A 25159-nucleotide genomic window follows, 5' to 3' on the forward strand; every position below is an offset into this window, starting at 1 on the left:
CCAGCTGCACCTCTTACCAAACCCAACCAAACCCAGCCAAACCCAACCAAATCCAACCAAACCCAACCAAATCCAACTAAACCCAACCAAGCCCAAACAAAACCAACCACACCCAATCAAATCCAGCCAAACCCAGTCAAATATCAAGAACAACAGCAAACCGAGTTAAATCAGAAGTGAGATCTCTTTCGTTGAATATAATCTACAGTAAAAATCTTTTTCAGAATGCAAGAGCTTTGGGGACACTTTTCCTTTTCAAGTAGGTATTTTAGACATACCAAAGATTTTTAAAAGATACATCCAAGGAGCTTTCATCATTTGGTTTGCTGTATCTTAGAAGGGTCTTCTAGCATTTACTTAGAAAATCTCTGTTAGAAGGTTTAATGTATATGTAAGGAAGTTCCAACTTATTTTTAATATAAATAAAATACTTGAAATATTACAGTTTAAAGCAGATTAAAGTTTGTAACAGATGACTACTGGACAAAGGACATTTAACTATGCTTAGCATTGTGGAACTGCAATTCAAAAAGAGGAGAACACAAGAGTGAGTGTAGAAATGTGAGCCTAGTTGATTAAACATGAATGTGTCATTCATTTATAAATATATTCAATCAAAAAATAAACAAGATAAGAAAGAATCTCTGTATGTATTTAGTCATGATTCATGAGCCATTTTGCCTTAGGAAAAAATTTAAAGTTTTTGATAAAAGAAAAATAACCTTTCAAATGAAAGTTATATCTTAAACTCCTGAAACAGTTTTGTATTATCAAATAATATAAAAGAACAGATAGAGATGACTCAAAAATACAAAATCTGTAAGCCTCATTTCTTGTATATATCACTTTTTCTTTCACGTCTAGTGATATTTGTTCTATATTAATCTGTGTCAATTACTATGTATACTATTTTTCTTTGGAATATGACATAAAAAATCTTGAAAATTATTAGGAAAATACATGTTGATGATTTATGTTAGGCCTACAATAACTGATTGCTTCTAAAATCAAAGAAAAGCCTGGGCATATTAAAAAGATATTCTTTGGGGTGTTTTTAAAAATGTATGAAAAGAAAGAAGGAAATGATCTTTGAAGACTCAGAGAAATGCAGAGTGACATTTGGATGTGGTTTAAGTATCACACACAATCTTTATCTTATAACTTCCCTATCAACAAGCTATAAAGAAAGTGAAAAGTTTTCATCATAATCTTTTAATTTTTGGAACTTACTTTCAAAATCCAGGAAAAAGTGTGGGTAGTTTTCAATTTCCCTGGTAAGGACTTTGAGCAGGTTTCCCATCCCAGCAAACCTAGGAGAGGCAACACAAAACCAAATACCATTAGCAGTATAAAAAACAAGCTTCTTAAAAGATTGGACATTTTTTAATAACTTGTATAAATACCACTGAACCCCTATAACTACATCAGAAGACCCAATAGAAAGTATCTTTATACCAGGTGATGAGTGATAACTTAGCAACTATTTTTTATTCAAAGAATTAGGTATTTTAGTCACAGGAGGCAGAGTTTAGGTATATTCTACACATTTCTTCCCTTTCCCCTTCACTAATCCCCTGAATCCTAATATTTCAGCTTCGCTTTGTTTCTGTTCCATTGATGTGGGAACATACCATGTCAATGGACAAGCAGAACAGAGAGAGCATTATTAAAATACCTATCCAAAAAGGTAAGTTTCTTAAAGTTCCTGAGGAAAAGAGTTTAGAAAACAGATTTATACTCCCAGGAACCCCTCTTAGCCTACACAGGAGGTCATGTTTCCCAGGCAAGTCAGAGGCTCTTGCAATTTGACATTTCAATGGTCACGAAATTAGGTACTTCATGAAGTGTAGAAACGAAAAGGTATAACATCCAAAAAGTTTTCTCAATGAAATTGCAGCCTGAGGCATTTGCAAGGGTGAATCAAGTCTACAGAGAAATACAAATTGGTTACATATCCGCAATCCCAACCTGAAAAAATAGGGAAAATGTAGTTATTATTTAAGTAAATAGCAAAATTTCTACTGCTCTCAGCTCTAGACATTAAACCATCTTCTTCAGGAGGCCATTGCCCATTCATTTATTCTACACATATTTACGGAGCTGTGATTTGATGCTGGGTGCTGTGCTCTTTGGAAGGTATTTTTCTAACTCATGATTCAGGCACCTCAGCTTGTGAAGGATCAACTTGAAAAATCACTGGACCAGTAAAAGGGAACTGCAGGGATGCAATTTTCTATCCACATGGCTTCTGACAGTATTTATGTTGCTACAGGCATTTAAAAAGATATGCCACTCTAAGAAAGATGTGGTGAAAGAGGAATATATGAAAAGGATGATGTTGTGCATGAAAATACATAGCAAGCAGTTCCCTTAAGTGCAGAAGGTGGTATAATCTAGTCTCCATAATCCCCCCTTCTGAGAAAATAACTCATACACTTGCAGACATCATTCACGGTATAAGTCACTAACGTGAAGCTAGAAGAGTCTGCTTAGGGAGGGCTGTTTGCAATCCTAACTCTGTTTCCTGTTAGCTCTGTTATCCAAGGCAAGGTACTTTACTGTCTAAGTCTCAGTTTTTTCATCTGTAAAAAGAATTTTTGAAATGTATCTATTTCATCAATCATGAATATTAATGAATAAAAATATAAAGTGTTTAACACCGTACTTATAGGAAGTGCTCAGGGCACATTACATGATAATTACCACCATCATCATCATGATAATTATCTTAACAGCCTTCAAATACTTACTTAGAATTCTCCTATGGAAAATGAATGAGGTAGGTTGTATGTGGCTCTAGGGACGAGAACTAGAACCAATGAGGAAATAATGAGGAAGCTCTTCATTCAGTGTCGTGAAAAAATTTCTAACCATTAGGGTTGTCGGCATATTGGGCGATTTGCCTTGTGAAATAGTGTTTCCTGTCACTGGTGGTGTTTAATTAGAAATATGGTATATTACTCCTGAAAAATATTGTAAAAACGAGTTGGGCAGAAGGTTGGAATAGATACCTCTTAGACCTTGCCCATCTTGACACACACAGACACACAATAGGAGGCAAACACCATGCTTCTCTCTTTCAAAAGGATCGTCCCTATTCTTTCTGTCATTTTCTTCCTCCCTTGCCTTTATGCACATTTTCTTTTAAGGTATCTTTGAGCAAAGCCCTGTATGAGGCAGGTTCTGCCAGATTAAAACTCAGAACTGGTATAGCCCATCCCTGCCACTGGGCAACATTCACAAATCCTCCTGGGTCTCTAGGAAATAATCTGTTCCCAATTTAATGAACAATTCCAGCTCAGACCCGGAGGCACTTCTTGTAGGAGGATGATTCTACTGTTTAGTAGCAGCCCTGACTTTCATATAAAATGCCTTAATGGAAGTTAAATATTCTTAATTTCCCTAGCTTTGTGCTATTAACATGTCACAAGAGACCTGAATGGATTTAGCTTCCTCCTAAAAGTCTGACTTGTGTAGGATTTTACTGTCAGAGTGCCTGGGTGGGAAATACATTAAGCCTTTAAAATTAGTAACAGACTGAAATAAACACACGTGGAAATACATCCAAATACTAGCTGGCTGCAGAGTTCTATCTGTTCAAAACGTTACTTAAGCTGGTTGGCTGATGCAGTCCAATATTTTGAAGCATGATTCTAACAACAACCCAGGTCAACTAACTGGAAATATTCTAGATGTACTCTAGATGTTTCACATCCCAAATAGGAACTGTCTGGAAGAATAATTGATAATTATGGGATATTATGTAGTATTAGGGGTCAAGTCCAGTCCTATGGAACCTAGAAAACATGCATTTCAATACAAGCTCCTTGAATAAACACAGAAATAGTTCATCTCCTTCATGAAAAAAAAAAAATGATGCTTATTGCTCCCCTCCAATGGGACAAGAATTCATGGAAGTATATTCTGGTTCAAGGTCTGCAAAGTGAGTTAACATCACGCAGATGGGCACTGGGTAGAGACCATGGTTATTTTTTATTAGACCTCGGTCTCCACTTGGGAAGATCCTCACCCAAAGAGCTTTTACCACACCCCCAGCTACATTCTTCATGACAGAGCCTCTCCAATCTTCAAACAGCTCCTAAGTGCATACAAAATACATTTCTATGAACCATGTTACTAGTGAGATGACTTAGTTAATCACTGTGAGGATTATTTTTTAATATTTGATCTTGTTCAATAAAAGAATTTAAGATGTTATTATACACTATTAGAAAATGCAAATGCTTACATAATGAAAGTGAGGGGAAGAGGAAAATAAAAGGAGAATAGTAAGATGAAGGTAGAGAGGCAAGTAGTACATGAACCACAGGTCATCCAGGCAATAAGATCTTCATATTTGTTGGGGATCGATTTGGATCTAAGCTTCTGAGTGCCAAAGCAAAGGGAAAAAAAGTCTCTTTCAAGATTTGGTGTTCAGAAAATACAGACAAACAGGTTACACTGGAGAAGTACAGCTTTTTAAAAAAAAAAAAAAATGAAATAGTGATCATGGCTAAGAGAGAGTTGAGACAAAGAGAAATCTCCTCCAGCTAAGAGCAGACTAAACTTATACCTGAGGATGAGCAGAGTCTTAGAGCTCCCATGGATACAGCAGTGTTTTCACAGCTAAAAGCAGGGGAGAGAAGCCTGGTTGGCAGTCCAGGACTGTATTTAGGGAAGTCGGGGACTCTGGTTTCCATGTTCTGTCTGGTAATTCCATGCCTACACTCCTAATGTGACCTGCTGCTGGGTCAGTCCCAAGGAACTTGCCAGCTCCTTGCCACTCTCCACTACGGATTGGGAGCTCATGTCAGAGAGAATAAGGCAATCCAGCAGGTGATGATTCTAGGCAGTTTCTACAGGTAAAGAAGCTGCTTATTAAGTTCAAGGGATAGGAAAGGTCTCCCCAGTAATAAAGGAGGAGATGGAGAACCAATATGAAGGAAGAGAGAAGTACAGCAAAAAATACAGATGTGAAAGTACTAAAATACTAGGAATAGAATTCATAAAGGAGGATGCTAAGAAGGATTCCAGGCCTAAGGGAGCTCAAGCAATAATTTATAAAGCATTGTTTATTATTTAAAACTAGTATGCTGTCTATATTATAAAGTTTAGGCTTATTTTAACACACACACACACACACACACAAACACACAATGTCTCCCTTGACATCTTCAGAGATCATCTTAAAGTGAAACCTCCCTGGGACACGACATAGTTTGCAGTGGTGCCCGTGAGTGTTGTGAGATCTGAATTCACTCCCTCCAGGAGAGTCTGGTAGGGGCAGAGCAAGGGAAGATCACGAGATTTGGTCTCCCAGATGAAGACAGAGGGAAGGAGATGCCAGTTGGATAAGTACTCACGAGGTGATGGGCCTTGCAAACATTCTTTCTGGCTCTTACTTGGGATGTTTCATGCTTTGGAGACTGGCATTGGAAGGTGGTCCTCTTTCCATCTGTGGCCACTCCGGATGGCCTTTTGCTCTTAGAGACACCTGTCTTCCTCCATGACCGGGTTCTCCAGGACTGTCCCTTCTCTACCAAAGTGAATGTGTGTGGGCGTCTGGCATGACGGCTTTGGCTATTTGCTGGGCTTGTTCTCCCAGAGCATTGCAGGTTGGGACTTACTGATAAAGACTAAGACACAGTCTTGAGGATCTGTAGCACAGAGTAGGCTAAAATAAAAATGTGGCCTACTGATATTATCAGAAGATGCATAGTGTAAGTGATAAATGATGAGCTCCTAGAGAAGAGTTTGAAAGAGCCGCACAAATATGAAGCACCGTCTCACTCCCCCATTATGCTAGAGCAAGTCATTGTAGCTCTGAGTCTCGGTTCTTCACCTACAACAACAATAATATAATAATCTCGTCTACGTGAGATTCTTGCAAAGACTACTGAAATGAGTGTAAAACCGCTGTGTAAAATACTATAAAATACTGCGCAAATATTAGCTATAATTATTCAGCATTACAACTCGTTTCATGGTTTAAGTTATTCATGGAATCAAAGAAGTATTACATCCCCAGAATCATATAAGTTGCACGTTTCTTGATATTTCAGGTTTGGTCTCCCAAAATCCATGACTCTTTATGTAAACTGCTTTAACGTCAAGCTATAATCAGGTAAATATTTAAAGGTATTAACAGCTAGCACTGCAAGAGATTTTCCTACATGTCAAAGACTGTATTTTAGATACCTTTTCTTACTTTATCTTCAAAATATATCTAAGAGGAAGATATGTTTTTTAGGGATTAGAAAACTTAAATGTATTAAAATTAAATACAGAAGCTAATTTTAAAAATATAAATCTTTATGAAAGAAAACTAAATTTTCAAGAGAACAATATTTATATGTGTGTGACAGTTAGAGGCTGGGGTCTTCAGATAACTCTATATAAGTTAATTCCCATTTCCAACACGAAAATCCCAAGCAGAAACAAATGCTTTTGAAAATAGCAGTAAGGAGATCACCCTTTTAATAAATACTCAAAAAATCATCAAAAACTGCAATTTTTAACCAAATGGTTGTGTCTATGTTTACCCCTTTTCATAAATATAGCATAAAGTCCAAGGAAAACACAAACATCTAATGAAAAAAACCCTGCCAAAGGGACTCATGAAATATCTCTACTGAAAAGGAATGAAATGCCAAAGGGCAAAGGGGCAACACAGATTTTCCAACAGTCAAAAGAGGGGGTCGGTCAGGATCACTGCCCACTCAGGTCCCAGGAGACTTGGTTTATCTTCCTCAACACTGACTCTCTTGGTGACAGTGATCTATCTAAATAAAAGGAAAAATCAAACTCCTATCCTCCCTAAAGGGAATCTGGTAACAGTTTGATGGGAAGTTTCTTCTTTTCCCTTTGGTTTTCTAATAAAAACACCACCTTGAATAATTGCCCTGAGGCAAGTAGTCAATCATTGGTTGAATACCCTGAATACCTGTGGCCTGTGGGAGTGGGGTTTTCAATGACAGAAGCCATGGCTGCAGTGCTCAAGTGACACACATGCTATTTAGGGAGACAGCACAAGTCCAAATTAAGAATGTAATCGACCTGGAAGCACATAACAAGCTTCTGATAAGTGGTAAGGGCTCAAAAATGTTAACTGAATGTGAAAGTAGTAGTATTACTACTTACTTAGTAGTAGTACCTGATACATAGTAAGTACCAACCAGAGTGATGATGATGATGATGATGAAGAAGATGATGATGACATATGAGAGGGACAAGAACATGCACATTTTACTGAGGGTCCACTGTGTGCCTGGCACTGTGCTTGGAGCTTTCACACACTTAAGTTCACTCAAACCTTACAGCAATCCTTCAGGTAGCTATCATTCTCTTCATGTATTGGAAGAAGAAGAAATTTAGTTGGTTAAGCATCTTTCTGAAGACTACAGGAAAATAAAAGATAGAGCTTGAGCATCTAGGAACTCAAAGTCCATGCTCTTTTCCCCATAGGAGGAGACCTGGGATTCCAGACCCCTAGGAGGCCCCCGTTTGGGGACTCTGAGAGTCCGTGGTCTGTGGAAAGTGCGTGCTAGATAATGTATTATTGTATGTATATGCTCCTTTCTCTGGGGAGAGAGTCTATAGTTTCTGTTAGATTCCAAAGCGGCCTGCTCTACACTAGTAGTCCCCCAAGGCATGTACAGTGAAAGACATATTTCTCTAGGAATTCAGAGAAGACAGAAAACCATGCGGGGTGGAATCTTCTAGAAAAATTAGCGTCATAGAAGAAGTGAACTCCACCCAGGCGTGAAGGACCCTGGGAATCTGTATTGGCAGAGAGGACGCCTCCAGCTGGGGGATCTAGAGTGAGAAGGGAACAAAAGACACTAGTTGGGTGACTGGTGAAGCCTTCCCAATACAGAAGGCTTATTCCTCAAGGTTCATGTACAGCAATACAATTTTGAAATGGATCCTTTCACATTTTTTTCCAAATTGTCTAGAAGGAGGGAGTTTCTCTAGTCACTGTAGGAGTGTTAATAGACTGCCCACATGTCTCTGCCAAGGGAGGCTCTCATCTCCCAGAGGTGACGATTTGGGACGTATGCACGGTATTTTCTATGACTACTTTCTTGGCTCTGAGCTCAAAACCACTTCCATGGGAGCTGGCTCTGAGGCTGCTCAGTAGAAAATGATGACTCTCCTAAAGAAATCGTTCTCTGCTAACATTTCAGTTCCAAAAAAGAGAAGGGGATAAAAGAGCGCACACACACACACACACACACAGACACAGACACGCACATGCACTTTTTTTTTTTTCCTATTTAGAACTCGGTTCTTGTTTGGAAGAAAAACAATAATAAGATTAGTTGTATTCCCAGAGTGTAAAACCAAATAAAATCAACTAGAAGTGACTTTGAAAAGATGTGGCTATAGTTGGTGAGGAAATGTATTTGTTTACTATAAGTAAGACATAACAAAGGACTCAGGCCCAGGGTGTGGGCATTGTGAATTCTGACCTTTGCCTGTGTACAACAAGATTACCATGCCCAATTTTCATGATTAGAGAACAAGCACTTAGAAAATTTCTTTTGTAGCTATAACTATCGGAAAGGAGACTTTCTAAGCCAATACCACCTTTTATCAATACAGAACAGAAAGTGAGAAAAAATAGAACAGCAGCCCTACATGGTTCTACTTGCTAATATTTTTCTTAAGGTCTAAGATGATAAATACTCAATGCCTTTACCAGAAGGGATGGGTTTTCTTAGCACTCTGAATGAGGCAATACCTTTCAGAATCTAAAATGTTTAGCATCCCTGGTACAAAGACTTTAGAAATCAAAGACTTAGATTTTTTTATCTATAACTCCATATTTTGGGGATTAAGAAGTCCTGGTTGAACCTAATATTTTTCTGCAATATAGTTAGCATATAAGCCCCAGACCAATCATGAATACAACAATGACGTATATTTATATAACATCACATCTTTGTCAAAGATGTGTCTGGCCTCATTTATCCTCAACATGAGCATGTGTCAAAGGTAGGGAAGGTGATATTGGACCCATTTTACAGATCAGAACATGTGGGTCAGGTATAGTAAGTGTCATTCCCAGGGTCTTCCAGATGGAAGTCCCAAATGTCCTCAGAATACATTCCATATTAGAACTGGGGTCATCTTTTTAAAGCTCTTATTTACAAAAAAGCACTTGCCCAAGGACCCAAAATACATTAGGGCCAAAGAAGGAGCCAGAAGGAAGGTGTCCTGGCTGTCAATCTCTTGCTCTGTCCATTAACAAAAAAGTAAATGGGACAAATTCATTTTTTTTAAAACATAAGGTTGGGGCTTCCCTGGTGGCACGGTGGTTAAGAATCTGCCTGCCAATGCAGGGGACACGGGTTTGAGCCCTGGTCCGGGAAGATCCCACATGCCGCCGAGCAGCTAAGCCCGTGCGCCACAACTACTGAGCCTGTGCTCTAGAGCCCGCGAGCCACAACTACTGAGCCTGCGTGTCACACTACTGAAGCCCGCGTGCCTAGAGCCCATGCTCTGCAACAAGAGAAGCCACCACAGTGAGAAGCCTGCGCACCACAACGAAGAGTAGCCCCCGCTTGCCACAGCTAGAGAAAGCCCGCGCGCAGCAACGAAGAACCAACGCAGCCAAAAATAAATAAATAAAATAGATAAATTAAAAAAAAAACATAAGGTGCATATGGTAGTTCTAGTTTTAGTTTTTTAAGGACCCTCCATACTGTTCTCCATAGTGGCTGTATCAATTTACATTCCCACCAACAGTGCAAGAGGGTTCCCTTTTCTCCACACCCTCTCCAGCACTTGTTGTTTGTAGATTTTCTGATCATGCCCATTCTAACTGGTGTGAGGTGATACCTCATAGTAGTTCTGATTTGCATTTCTCTAATAATTAGTGATGTTGAGCATCTTTTCATCTGCCTCTTGGCCATCTGTATGTCTTCCTTGGTGAAATGTCTATTTAGGTCTTCCACCCATTTTTTAACTGGATTGTTTGTTTTTTTGATATTGAGCTCCATGAGCTGTTTATATATTTTGGAGATTAATCCTTTGTCTGTTGTTTCATTTGCAAATATTCTCTCCCATTCTGAGGGTTGTTTTTTGGTCTTGTTTATGGTTTCCTTTGCTGTGCAAAAGCTTTTAAGTTTAATTAAGTCCCATTTGTTTATTTTTGTTTTTATTTCTGTTACTCTAGGAAGTAGGTCAAAAAAGATCTTGCTGTGGTTTATGTCAAAGAGTGTTTTTCCTATGTTTTCCTCTAAAAGTTTTATAGTGTCTGGTCCTACATTTAAGTCTTTAATCCATTTGGAGTCTATTTTTGTGTATGGTGTTAGGTAGTGCTCTAATTTCATTCCTTTACATGTAGCTGTCCAGTTTTCCTAGCAATCCCACTACTGGGCATATACCCTGAGAAAACCATAGTTTAGAAAGAGACATGCACCACAATGTTCATTGCAACTCTATTTACAATAGCCAGGACATGGAACCAACCTAAATGTCCATCGACAGATGAATGGATAAAGAAGATGTGGCACATATATACAATGGAATATTACTCTGCCATAAAAAGAAACGAAATTGAGATATTTGTAGTGAGGTGGATGGACTTAGAGTCTGTCATACAGAGTGAAGTAAGTCAGAAAGAGAAAAACAAATACCGTATGCTAACGCATATATATGGAATCTAAAAAAATGGTACTGATGAACCTAGTTGCAGGGCAGGAATGAAGAGGTAGACATAGAAAATGGACTTGATGACATGGGGCGGGAGGGCGAAGGTGAGGCGAAGTGAGAGTAGCATCGACATATACACACTACCGAATGTAAAATAGTTGGCTGGTAGGAAGCAGCAGCATAGCACAGGGAGATCGGCTAGGAGCTTTGCGATGACCTAGAGGGATGGGATAGAGAGGATGGGAGGGAGGCTCAAGAGGGAGGGGACATGGGGACATGTGTATGCATATGGCTGATTCGCTTTGTGTGCAACAGAAACTAACAGGGTATTGTGAAGCAATTATACTCCAATAAAGACTTATTAAATAATAATAAAAAAACAACATAAGGTGCAACGTATCACTGCCAGTGGAGGGTTTCTGCTCCATGGTAGTAGGGTCTCCCTAGAACATGCTAAACATCTTGTTAAACAGGATATCCCCACTGGTGGTTCATAACATCGTGTGCACTTCTCTCCGTCCCTACCCTGATTATCCTAATTCAGACCCTCAGCAGAGCTTGCCGGCATCCTGCAAAGAGCCCCCAAGCTGATCCTCCTGATTCCAATTTTGTCTCCTGCCCATTCGTTTCCAGCTTTCTAAACACAAATCTGACAATGTTACTTCCCTGCTTAGTATGCTTCCATGGCTCTCCAGGGCCCGCAGGATGGAACGCATATCAATGCGTGCACTGGATCCAGAAAACCTGGCCTCCAGCCCCTGCCCGTCTCCTCTGTCCCCTCTCTTCCTCCGCACCCCTGGGCCCTACACTCATCACACCCTGCACTTCTCTAAAGCAGCCCGCTCTTTGTTGCCTCAGGGCCCTTGCACATGCTTCTCCTTCTGTTTACAATTATAATGACAGCTAACATTTTGTAATGATCTGCAGGCCATAGGGATGAGAGCTTTTCATGGATTATCATATTTTAATTTTCACAACCACCTTATGAGGTAGGAACTCTTACTATCCCAACTTTAGAGATAAAGAAATAATCTTAGAGATTTTAAAAGTTTCTCAAGCCCACAAGTGGCAGAGCTGGGTCTGGAAGTCAATTCCATCTGACCTCTAAGCACTGGCTCTCGGCCATTGCCTCCCCAGAATCCCCTTTCAAGTATGAGTTTGGAAATCAGGGCCTTCAGAAGGACCCCCCTAAATCTTCCCTCCTCTTCGACTCTACCTCAAATAAAACAAAACCCACTCCCTTGGGTAAGCTCGGCTTCTCTTTGCTCACCTAACTTGCTGTGTTTACTGTGTCAAAGTGCCTACAGTGTGGACCATAATTACACACTTTCCCCCCATCTCTGAATATAAGGTCTTCTTGAGCAGGGCTGTTTTTACACCTCCTTGTATTCCCAACACTTAGCACAGGGCCTGGTACCCAGTTAGTACTGGCAAAGAAATCCTTAAGATTGTTCTGTCTAGTGGTACCAAAGCATCAACCAGTCCAAGGCAAAATGAGAAATTAAGGCTATGGCATGAAGCCTTGCATTTCTGCTAAAGTTATGCAAACATCTCTATGCTACAGTGTTTTTTATTTATTTTACAAAATGATAGTGATAGCTGCATCCTAAGTCCACAAAGTTTATTTTGAAATTTTATCGTTTTGTGAAATTCCAAAGTCTAGGAGTCACTAACCTGGTCAGTTACTTGGCCCAGCTTGGGAGCAGAGCTGCTGGTCTCTGCTCTGAGGCTGGTGCCTCCAGCTGCACCCTGTGACCTGTCTCATTTAGTTTTATGATAAGTCTGATCTCCTAACTACAATGGAGCCCTGAGATTTCCCCAACAGAGTGGAGGAAAGAAGTCCAGTTCTGGCTTTAGGAGTGTTTCTGGCGACTGGATGTGATTGTAGGAGGGCTATTAAGACAATCTGCCCTTCAACCTGATCAACAAGGTTCAGATTTGGAGAAATCCTGATGGCAGCCAGGTTGGCAGCTGCTGTCAGCGACGAAAGAGGCTTGCAGGCTCCCCACACCGTCCCCCAAAAGCAAGTGATCCCTCTGGCTTGCCTCCCATGAACCATCCAGGGAGCTGTCCGAGCTCCCTGGATGGGAGGGTACAACCCTGATACGTCTGGTATTCACACCACCCAGAGACACTTTCTCCTAGTAATCATACAACCCATCATACCTCATTTATACTCCTTGATTGTTTTGAATGATAAGCAAAACCGGTTGACCATCAGCCTGTAATATATCAGATACAAAATAGGTGGCTTAAAAAAATACTTCTCAACCAAAGGAAAGGCACATTCTTTAAATGATAGAAGCACCTGCTTTTTTTGGGGGGGGGAAATGCATTGATGGAATGAAATAGCTCAGCCTATAAATTCCGGGAGCCTGAATCTGCAAAACCAGGTGAGCGATTTTAGATAGTTGGGCTGGGCTGAAATTCCCCGCCCCAGCTGCCGCTTCTGCAATGAAGTCATAAGGTTCTCTGTTCGGTTGCCGAAAGTCGCGCCAAGAATCCAACAGATGATTTCATTCCAAGACGAAGGAGGGAAACTAGAGTGTCTATTAAGCACTTTCATCTGACAATAAAAATGAGTTAATGGCTAAAATGTGTTTTCAAAACGTTTTAACACTACAAGTAATGGCACTCAAATGGGAAAATGCCTTGAATATCCTCATCCATCATTAATACCACGGTGTCCCTCAAAAGGGCTGGGTGTTCCCGGTGGAATACAAGCTGCTAGAGTCGAGTGGTAAGGCAATCCATGGGAATTCTCAAAAAAATACCGAGAGACCATTACAGAGCTGAACGATTAAGTGCAGGTTTAAAATAGTCCTTTCAATATCTGAGTTCAGTTTTCTAAAATAGACTATTACCTCATCATAGCTAATTTCCCCGTAAACATCAATATTACAGCAGCAAAAAGTCTCCAAGAAATGAGAGCCAAATTAGATCCTTTTTTAGGGAATGAAAGTCAATGTGCCCCCCGCCCCAATTTCCAATACCAGTGAATATGGAAACAATCAAACTGGGACTTTGTTCTGGACCAGCCCACCGCTGGGAAATCATTAGTGAATTTGTTCCCTTCCACTTGTGAAATCAAGAACACGGTGAGGAGGAAACTCCTTGATAAGCCTGCCCCTTCCCTAGAAGGAGGGCTGACGGTCACAGCCCACCCAGGCCACTTCTGCCCGATTTCAAAGGGAGAGTGACCCCTGCAGGGCAGCAGTCTTGGAAATGCCTTCCACTTACTGAGTAATGTTGGGAAAGCTGTTTATTCCACCTCTCTCTGATGGCCTCCCTTCAGTCTAGAACCTGAAAGGGAACACGGAGAAGTCACCCAAAGTTTGGGCTGTTCTGACCATCAGTGATTTAGATTAAACAGACTTTCATTTCTCTTGGATTACAGATCTCCTTTTTCCAGAATTGATTCTCGGGTATTTAAACCGACAGAAGCCAGGCTCCTCTTGCTCTGAACGAGGGGCTGCAGAGGAGTCTTGCCCTGCGTGCTGTTGGCCAAGCCCTCCCCCGCCGAGATGCTGAAGGGCCTCCCTGCTGCCTCCTCATCTCTCTGAATGGTCCTTCTTAAGTCTCCGCTTCCTCCATCTAACCTTTAAGTGTCCGTCTCCAATGTTCGTTCTTCACACCTTGTCTCCCCGTCCCACTCTAGCCCCAAATTGGACCTCCCTCCTCAACTCCTGGCCGGGAACTCTAAGTGAATTTCCTGCAAGCATAGCAATTTGGGGAAGATCTTAATAGCCTTAAGTTCTGCCCTTCCCAAATGTCCTCCTCCTTCCTTGTTCACAGAAAGGCATCACATCCATTAAATTATGAGCCAGAAACCTGAGTGTCCCCCGAGATTTCTGCACCTGCTGCCCCCCCTTAGACCTGGTGTCTCACCAAACTCTATCCAGGTACCTTCCACGTCTCCCCTGGCTGTGACTTCTCTCTAAGCCCTTCTCCTGGCCGCAGTCTCTCCCCATCACCTCCAGCCATTATCTTGGGCTCTCTCTCGCCTCCCCCAATCCAACACCAGATACCCCAAGCACCTCGGATCACACAGCAGACTCTGAGCGCACGTTACAGGAAATGTCCTGTGTAAAGTGAACGCTGGTGAATTAAATCTCTTCTATATCTGTTATTTCACAAGATAACCTAAAAAAAAAAAAGAGAGGAAAAAAAGAAAAAGGCTTTCCCCCAGTCCCTGCCTGGCTCTCCCTGGCAGCTGCTCCGCACATCTGTGCCTGAGGTCTCTCTGCCTCCAGAGTTCACTGTCAAGTGGTGAAATATGACCTCGCAGGTGAAGGCACCAGGAGGCACGGTGCCCGCGGATGGAGTACTTCTGGGAAGCGAAAGCCCCCTGAAGAACCCGGCCCGCCCCAGTGCCAGGGACTGACTTGATTTTTAAGTCTAGGTTTTCAGACACTGAGTTTTCTTAAACGGAGGTCCACCTGTGCACCAAAGGAGGCTTTGGAATTGATGGAGGTGTCAAAGCATTAGGTGTATTACTTCCCAGTTCAAATTTATTTGGGGGGGGGAATGTCAAAATTATAGAAGTACAAAAAAGACCACCAAAAGCCATTTCACATACTGAAAACCTAAAGAATTTGAAGCCAAGGGAGGTTGGCGTGGTCCATTACATCTCACGTGTCAAGGTCGGCCAAAGGGCGGAAAACATCCCTTGAAATCTCAGAGGCAGGAGGGGCTTTGCTTTGGTCTCCAGTGTCTGAAAGGAGCAAATGCCTTGATTTCAAAGTACGCTTCATCGCAAACCAAAGTAACGCTTTAAAATAAAACCCCTAGCTTGAACCCCCAAGCAAGCACTGAAGACCGTCACTGTAAGCTGGGACAGGAAAGGCGGGGGGTGGGTCGGGGGTGGGGTGGGGGGTGGGGGGGGTCGGGGGGGGGTGGGAGGTGGGAGTGTGCTGAGTGCCGGGAGGCCGGCTCTCCTGCAGGGAGCTGCTTTCTGAGGCAACTCCCTGGCCCAGCGCGATGTGGAGCTGCTGGGTGGAAGGAAAAAAGGCATGTTTCAGTGTAAACGCTTCCCAAGCTGGCTATCAAATTAAGATGGGTGTAATTTTTCCCATGGTATTCAGATTCTAAAACCTGACCCAAAGCTCTCTTTCAAGTTTCAGCTCCTCTGAACACTCTGTACTTTGGTCACACCAGAGTATGGACAGTGCCAACAGCTCTGGCCTCGTTCTTGCTTCTGTTTTTGTGCTCATGCCGTTCCCTCTGCTTGGAATGCCCTCCCCCTCGTCTCTGCCTCTGGATAGCCTATCTTTCAAGGCCCAAATCAGATTGCACTTCCTCCCAGAAACCTCCTCCCTGACCCCCAGGTGGAATGAACAACCTCTCTTCCTTGCTGTGGATTCTTTAAAGGGCTATGTCTTCTTCATTTCCAGAATGTTACCCATTTCAACTACCCCCCCACCCCTCCCCAGCCAAGCTCCAAGCACAGGTCCAGCACGCAGCCTCTTCACTGATGGCCACTGGAATGGAATGGAAGATCTGGTAAGCAGTCACTGCATAGCAATGACAGTAAGATTGTCAACCGCAAACAAGCCGAACAGAGGAAGGGTCGTTGGGAAGAGAAATAGGTTGGAGAAAAGAAACATTTCCCAAAATAGAGATATTCTGTTGTTTTATGATCATAGATGACCTTGAGAATCTGATGAATATCAGCCTTCTTAGAAAAATGCACCCATGCACAGACCCACATGTTTTTGCATATCATTCCAGGAGGTACAATACACACACTGACACCCAAGAACGGAACTCCCTCATTTATTTTAAAATCGCTAATTGCGTGTATGGACAGCCAGGCAGGATGAGGGAGGCATTTCCAAGTGTGTGGACCATGGACCACGCTGAAGGAGAAAAGGAGTTCTTTCGTGGCAACAGCACAGGCTGCGGAGACCTTGGGCAAGTCTTCTGCTCTTCTGAATTTGAGTTTTCCTCGTCTGTGAAATGCGAATCATAATACTTCCTCAGCAGTGTCGTTACTGAGTAAATAAAATAATGCAGGGAAAGCACCTAGTATAATATCTGGCATGCAGGCAGCCTCCAGCAACAAATGCTAGTTTTCTGCACCTCCTGTCTCGCATATAAAAAACTGCAAGCACAATGCAAACAAGTCATTTCCCTTTTAGCAATAAATTCTGCACGGCCGCTTTGGAGCGAGGGAAGAAAGCGACTGAGACCACCGCCTCGGCGAAGAGGTGAAGCCGGTGCTGCGCGGCTACTGCGGGCGCGTTCGCGTGGCTATTAATCATACAAGAGCCCATTTATGACAAACACAGGTCACTCCCTTTGCATGACAAGCCCTATGGGTCCACAGAGGCCCATTATCCAAAAAAAACAGAGCATTGTGGGCGACGCGGGCGAAGCCGAGTGCACACACACAAGCGGACATTGTGAGGCTGTTTGCACAACCCCGCGGTGCTCCTCGCGAATTTCCTGCCAGGGAGACATTTCCATCTCGCGGAGGCGGCTGCAGACATTTGCTCATTCAACATGGCTTCGGGCCGCGGGCTGCGAGAGCCAGGGGCGCGGCGCCCTCTGCCGGCCGTCTCCAGACCGCAGGCGGGGATGGGCGGAGGATAACGCCGAGCCGCTCTCAGCATCCCAGCCTTCTCTCTCCTTCCCCTTCTAAAGGAAAGCGGTGCAACAGGCTTGAGCTTTGGGGTCTGGGAAGCCTGTAACATGTGTTGGCTGCAGGTCCTTGGACGAGCCATGTCACCCCTCAGGTCTTGCTTTCCTAGGTGGAGCCCCCAGCACTCATTTGTTTGCGGCAAGCCCTGAAGGAGATGACAGCTACACCTCCAGGGGCCTGCCCCTCCGCCAGTGTGGAATAAATCCCTGTATTCCCCTTCTCCACCTGTCTCCAGTAGGGTGGGGATTGTCATCTGCCCTCTGAAACTAGGAAAGGAAATCAACCAGCACCTATGGGTAATGTCTTGGCTTAAACTGTAGCCAGTGTTCAGAGCGGATGTGTGACTTTATCTTCCTGTGTCATCTCTTTTTTTCAAATTGTTCTCTCTTGCTTTACAGTGTGTGTTCTGTGTGGGCAAGGGCAGCCCCGACATGCAGTATTTCACCCAGCATCTGAAACGCCCGACCTTCAGGACAGGCTCGGTTGAAGGTGGCGGGTGAGCTGGCAGAAATTCTCAGCTAAGTTGTCTTTCTCAGAGGTAAAAGAAAGACCACCCTACTGAACTTCTTAAACTGAGCTGTGATGTTTAGCATAGCAACAAGAACATGAACTTGGGTTTGGATCACAGCTTAGCTATTTGTTAGCTGGGTGGTCTCAATCAACGTATTTAACAACATTTACTTAACCTCCCAGAGTCTGAGTTTCAATATGAGTAAAACGGAGATGAATTCAACCTCTTCAAGGCTGGTTTTTAGAGACAATGACACAACATATGTAAGTAGCCAGATTCATAAATGGTAGTTACCATAATCACGATTACTATTGTTATTTTTCTTGTTCCACTCACTGGTCTTAATTCTGTCCTCCTGGCCATGAAGAAGAGTCCCCTTTCTTTTTTTTGAAAATTAACTTTTTATTTCTAATATGGCCAAGAAGATACATGGAAACTCAAAACCATCAACAAGAGATGCACACAGAAATATACAGACATGACTTGAGTGCAGGCAGTATTTTTTTTTAACATCTTTATTGGAGTATAATTGCTTTACAATGGTGTGTTAGTTTCTGCTGTATAACAAAGTGAATCAGCTATACGTATAGATGTATCCCCATATCCCCTCCCTCTTGCGTCTCCCTCCCACCCTCCCTATCCCACCCCTCTAGGTGGTCACATAGCACCAAGCTGATCTCCCTGTGCTATGTGGCTGCTTCCCACTAGCTATCTATTTTACGTTTGGTAGTGTATATATGTCCATGCCACTCTCTCACTTTGTCCCAGCTTACCCTTCCCCCTCCCCGAGTCCCCTTTCTGACACAACTATTAATATCTATTAAATACCATCTTAGAGGATGTATGCTGATGACTTCCAAATTTATAACTGTCACCTTGATCCCCTCGCTTGAACTCCAGACTCATTTATCCCATTGACTGCTTGACTTCTAACAGACACCTCAAACTTCACATATCCAAAGTTAAAGTTTTCGGGTTTTTTCCTAGGAATCTGCCCCTTCTTCAGCCTTTCTTCTCTCTGTAAACGGCAATTCCGTGTTTCCAGACACTCAGACTAAAAACGCCAGTGTCATCCTCGGCTTTCCTTTCTCTCACACCCCATATCTAAGCTAACAAACCCTTCAGCTCTCCTTTTAGGATACAGCTTGAATTTGATCGTTTCTCAGACATGGAGGCATACTCGGAGCCCTAGACCAACCCACAAGCCATCCCATCTCTTGCCAAGAGTATCATACTCACTTCCTAAACAGATTTCCCAGTTCCCAATCACTCAGTCAATTACCTATCTGGCAGCTCTAATGATGTTTTAAAAGTTTCAGCATGTCACTCCTCTGGTTAAATCCCTTCAATGGTTTCCTGTGTCACTTAGAGTAAAATACAAGATTCTTACCACAGTCAGCAAGGCCCTAGGTGATGTTACCCCAAGGTAGTTCATCTCGTACAACTCCCCTCCATCGCTAGGCTACTCACTGCTTCTGGCCTCTCCCCTTTCTTCGTTCTTGAACTTATCACATGTGTTTCTGCCACAGGACCATTGCTAGTCCTTAGGTCTAGAATGCTTTCCCCCAATATATCTGCATGGTTTTTCTTTAGGCCTCTGTTCAGGGTTTACTTTTCAGTGGAGCCCAACCTAACCACCCTCTCCAACATCATACTTCACCCTACTCCCCACTCACTGTCTTTATTTTTCTTTTTAATCTCTATCGCCATTAACATATATACCCCCAGATCCCAGACTAGGGCCTGACACACAGTAGGAACTCCATACATACAGGTGGAATGAATGAAGTCATCTGTTCATAAACATGACTCCCATGATCCCCTGGAGCTTCTCTTCCATCTAAACATAAGATTCTTCCTCCAGGCCCATTGGAGGAGAGGCTCTCAGGCCATCTGTTATTTTGGTCAGACACTCTTATTTGGGTAAGAAAAGGGGAGAAGTAGTCATTTCACGGGATGGGAAAGTGCATGGTCAGTGAGCCTGGTCCTAATGAGGAACAGCATGAACCTCTAAAATAGAAAGTGTGTTTTGGGGGGAAAGTAGAGGGAGAGATGGTCAGGAGAATCTACTGAAGATTGATTATATAGGAACTTTGAATCCAGAAAGCAGAAGCAAGGAAACTCCAGGGCAGAAATGCAGCTCGGTGCCTTGGGCTGGTCAGACAGTTGTTGTGTAACCCCGGGGCCTGAAGGTCACGGAAGCTACCACGACTGTAAGGCCTCTGTAATGCCACCAAATGCACGGGGAGTCACTGTCTCTTGTCCTAATCTGTTTTCAGCCACTTATTTGCTACAAGACCTTGGGGAAGGTCACTCTCCCCGTTCTGAGTCTCATCCTTATCATCTGTGACCCACCAGGACTGGCTAGATGACCTGGGAAACTCCTCTCCGTTCCAACATCCTGAGGTTTTAATGCAATGAGAATGTCCAACAATTTCCAGAAATGTATTCAGGCAACCTAAAGCCACACCAGGAGCTAAGGTAATTAGAAATGGGATGAGACTTCCATTTAAGAAACAGAACTGTGCCTTGACAGCACTTCCACAGAGCATCCCTGGCTTGTTCCTTGAAGCCCTTTGGATTTCCAGCTATTTGGGAAGGACGGTGGTGATAGATTCCCAGCACCATGCTATCTCAAAATTGGCCACTGCTACAATCAGGGAGTACTCCAGAGTTTACCTCTGTGAAAAAGCAGTAATTCAGAAATCAGGTAGAACACTTAAACTACTAAAGAGAAATTGTTCTCAAGCCCTTTTGTACTTCCGAAGCATCAAACATCATGAAATACGCAGATAGGCCAACTACAACTAATTTTCATATATTTGATAAAGCGGGTCCCAAAGTACCTGTATTAGGCAATGCTTGGGCAGCCAGCTTTCATCTATCAGGTGTATTCAAAGGTCTAATATGACGTTCTCTAATTCAGACTCTTTTCCTTTGGAATTCCAGAAGCAATTGAAAAGCTGCCGCAGTCCCAGCCCTCGGAGCCCAAATCAGATCTCACTGCAGTTACGATAATAATAAAATTGTAACATTAAGGCACTAGGTTGGGGATAATTTGCAAACACCAAAGCTATGTCCACTGGCTTTCAAAACAATTCCAAGAGATGGTGAAATGATGCTGTTAACTCCCAAGGCTTTGAAAGTCTACTTACTTTGCCCAGGAAATGGCAGCATTCAGTTGAAATAAGTAATAAATTCTTTCAACATTTCTAGAAATTACACTGAAGATTCTGTTTAGTTGGCAAAACTCTGTTGGCTCTGCCGGGTGATCTATCCACCTACATTTCACTTTATGTGTGATTTGATTCAGCTGATCCCCACCTCCACCCAAATCCAACACCCCTCCTCTCCCTTGCCACTAGCTCCGAAGTTAGAACTGGCCTCTTCCTTCTTATGGCCCTAATATATACACACTGTGTATCCTGTATATATTTCTAACAACACTATAATATTCATATGTGTCTGCTCAGCTTCCTGAACGCAGGTCTTAATCATTGGTCCGGCCTCCATACCCAGCACAGTCCTTAACAGAGTACAGGAAAGTTGGTGCATAGTCGAAGGAGCAACCGCATGAACATTTGCTCTTTTTAGAAACTAGAGCTACGTAAGACACGGTGCCTGCACCATCCAGTGAGGGTGAGAGGCTATGTTTAAAGACAGCTGTAACGAGTGGAAGATTCTAGTGAGGACTGGTATCTGGGAAGAGGGGGGAAGAGAGGAGAGGAATCCTGCGGCTAGAAGGATCTGGGAGGGTTTCATGCAGAAGGGGGCTGTGGAGTGGGCGGGAGGCCAGGGAGAAACTGTCAGTGAGGCCTGGGGCTGGGACGAAGGGAACTCCAGGTTCCCCACGGCTGAGATCACACTCTCGGTGGGTGGAGGTGAGAGGCCTCTGGAGGGACAGCTGTCACAGGCCTGGCCGTGAGACCTGTCGGCAGATCCCAGTCTCCTGGTTATGATGAAGTGGTGGGACCGGTTTTCCTAGGTGGCTTCTAAACCCACTATAAAGGTGGTTCTCTGCCAGGCAAACGTACACCCACCACCAGCCTGGGGCGTGCCGCGCTCCCGGAGCCAGTCCTGGGGGGACGCACTGCCCTCTGCTCCTCTCCCCACAGCCCCGGGAGCCCTCTCCCAGCCCCTCCCCACGGTCCTGTCACCCCTGCTTACCTGCCTGCCTCTCCTCTTAAGGGATGAATACCCCCAGCACCAGAACTGGGACTGGATTGTGTTTGAATCCAAAGTAGGCTGTTCAGGGAATATGTTTCCGAATAAATGAAAAAGTGAGTGGGCAAGAGATGGCGTGGATGCCAATATCTATATCCAAGGACCTCTTGTCAGAGTGCCAATCATCAGCTTAGAGCAAGAGGGAAGGAAAGAGGAGGGGCTGGTGGGAGAGGAGGAAAAAGGTGAGAGAGAAGGAGGAATGAAAGAAAGGGAGAAAAGGATGAAGGAAGAAAAGAAAGAAGAAAGCAAGGAAGAAAGAAAGGAGAGAGGGAAGGCAAATCGTTTCCCCACTTTCACATCTCGTTTGATAAAGATGTAACCAGCTTCAGGCACATGAAGAAACAGACTCATAGGGGTCTCATCCTATGCTTGACAATTAAAAGAAAGAAAACTTGAGTCATCAGAAAAGCAAAATACGGCCTCAACGATGCCCACATTAACTTCTGAAAAAGACATCTCCCGCCACTAGGAGTCACTTTCCCAAAGGGTGGCCTGGGGAGACTTCTGAGCGTCCGGAGGCTGAGCTGGGAGAAGTCCAAGGTCAGGGACAGGCGTGGCAAAGGAACAGTGCCTCCTCATCAAGTGCAGGTGGAATCGCATTGTGTGGATGCTCTTTTCAACCCAAATTCCTGCACGGTGGGGAGGCCTGTATTCTGAAGTGGTCGTCACTGCTTTCTGCCTCGGGGCAGTGGGTCCTGCCCCAGGTAAGTCCTGTCCACTACTCTTCACTCACCTTTCCTAATACGTAACAGTGTGGGCACAGAGGGCCCTGAAGCTGAAATCCTGAAGACTCCAAAAATGACGTCACTCAACCCCCTGCTTCCCAAATCCTCATTCTCAGGTAAGCGTGATAATAGCAGCTGCTGATTGTCATTCCTGCACTCAATGCCATTTTCAGTGCTGCCCACAAATTATCTCATTTAATTCTCACAATAACCCTCCAACGTAGACAAGTAGTTTGGCTTTAAGAGTTACTAAAGCGATATATTTCTGTAAAAACCGAGAGCTTTTCTTTGGGCAAATGTAAGAGCTTGCAGTTAAGTACTTTCTCCACTAAGGGGCGTGCTCATCTCACGTTAAAAACGCCAGACCCGGTCAGGGTAGGTACTTAGTACAAAAGCAGAAGTTTGGAAAAAGGACAAAGCAGGGGGATCAATTTCAATGCCCTGAATATATTCTTAGTAGTAAAAAGGGTTCAAATTCACAGCTGTGGTACCCAGTGCTTAACACACTAACTCACTTCATTCCTGTTCAAGGTCATTTCAAAAGCATTGATCTTGACCACTTCGCTGGAAATGGAGCCATGCCATTTGGGAAAGAAAAATTAATAGATTCAGCCATTTGGCTTAGTAATCATCTTCCCCTGCCTCTTCCCCTAATTTTTTTTTTTTTTAAGTATTTGTTTGTTTATTTATTTATGGCTGTGTTGGGTCTTCGTTTCTGTGCAAGGGCTTTCTCTAGTTGTGGCAAGCGGGGGCCACTCTTCATCGCGGTGCGCGGGCCTCTCACTATCGCGGCCTCTCTTGTTGCGGAGCACAGGCTCCAGACGCGCAGGCTCAGTAATTGTGGCTCACGGGCCCAGCTGCTCCGCGGCACGTGGGATCTTCCCAGACCAGGGCTCGAACCCATGTCCCCTGCATTGGCAGGCAGATTCTCAACCACTGCGCCACCAGGGAAGCCCTCTTCCCCTAATTTCTTAAATCACGTTTTCCACCCAGGGAAACATCTGTCTGGTGGCTGAATCAACTTGACTCCAGTTGCAAAATGTAAAGAGTAAAAGAAAGAAAGAAAATGCTGAAATCTTATCCAAGCTTATCAAAATGAATTACGACAGCTCATTTTGGTGAAATGTCCACTTAAAATTATATTTTGGATCTGGGAAACACGCTGGAAGTGTAAATTAGGAGAGCGGGAGATCCTCCGTTAGCGATCGGTAACCCCACCCTGTATTTATAGACAGAGAGGCGTGCAGAAGTACAGCAATTGCTTTCACAGAGGATGCTCCTGCAGGAAACTCAACATACACAGAGAAGGCAGCAGAGTCACAGTGGGACATCCCTGTTTGGATCGATCCAGCAAGACCACAATCAAACCAAACAAACCACCTTACCAAGTTTATCTCCAGATTTTCGTTCAAACCCAGCCGTGCTCTTGATGACTCAACCATGCGCTACCCTGGTTTAAACTTTACCCTGCAGCCAGGGTTTCCTGGCTGGTGTCTGTGGCCACAAATGACTAAATTTGAAAGCTGTGCCCTGCATCTGCTACAGGGCTCCCAGTCCTCCCAGACAGATCAAGTACTGTTTAGGCTATTTCTAAATTCCACTTGAAGGCAGCAAATTGTTACTCAAGCACCAGGTCTGGGACTGCTCCGCAGTTCCTACCAGCTGAGAATCCAGCTAAACAAAGTAATCCCAGGTCATTTGACGAAGTGGAGTACGGAGTGTGGGAAACACACTGAAGAGACGGTGGAGACACGGGCTCCCCTTTCACTTACTAGCCTATGGCCTTGGCCATGAGCTTGAGAACCATTGCACTAGACTAAGGATGTGAAGTTCCGGTGTCAAATCCCCTTTTCTTCCTGTATCTCACAAGTCAACGGTTGTTTTAGGATTGATTGTTTTAAGATAAATGAAACTAGGGCTTCCCCTTGGACTGGTTTCATATTCATTTTGTTTTACGAGTGAGTTCATTTATTGACCCCCATCTGGCACAAACCAAAGCTCAAACAGTAAGCAGGGATAGCACTGAGTAAGCCCTCACTAGGGACCAGGTCTTATGCTGAGTACTTGTCACGCAGGATCCGAATCCTGGGTGCCTATAAAAGCTTTACTCCTGTCTCCCATTCTCCTGGGTTCCGTTCACTCATCTGAAAAAAGGATCAGACAGACTCAGGAGCAGGTGATCTCACAGATCCCTCTAAACAGTAAGCTTTTATGAAATTTCCAAGGCAGAACTCACTATAAATCTTTGTTAAAATAGAAAACCCAGGTGTTTAAATGCAATACTCATTTAAGCTAAAACACACACACACACACACACACACACACAGAAAACAATCCACCCACTGTACACAGTAGTTAAGTAATGTGACTCACTAATATTTTGTCCGTCACTGGCCA

General features: G+C 43.5%; 1 protein-coding gene across 1 annotated transcript in view; it reads right to left on the minus strand.

The window, feature by feature from the left end:
* Window positions 1-25159, minus strand: part of CYRIA (CYFIP related Rac1 interactor A) — a 107678-nt gene that overhangs the window by 25736 nt on the left and 56783 nt on the right. The window contains exon 3 of the mRNA XM_061210593.1: window positions 1231-1310. Within this exon, the coding sequence (XP_061066576.1) occupies window positions 1231-1300 (70 nt within the window). The 5' untranslated portion in view covers window positions 1301-1310. The remainder of the gene's footprint in view (window positions 1-1230; window positions 1311-25159) is intronic.

The sequence above is a fragment of the Eubalaena glacialis genome, chromosome 14 (assembly GCF_028564815.1).
Source record: "Eubalaena glacialis isolate mEubGla1 chromosome 14, mEubGla1.1.hap2.+ XY, whole genome shotgun sequence".
Taxonomy (NCBI): Eukaryota; Metazoa; Chordata; class Mammalia; order Artiodactyla; family Balaenidae; genus Eubalaena; species Eubalaena glacialis.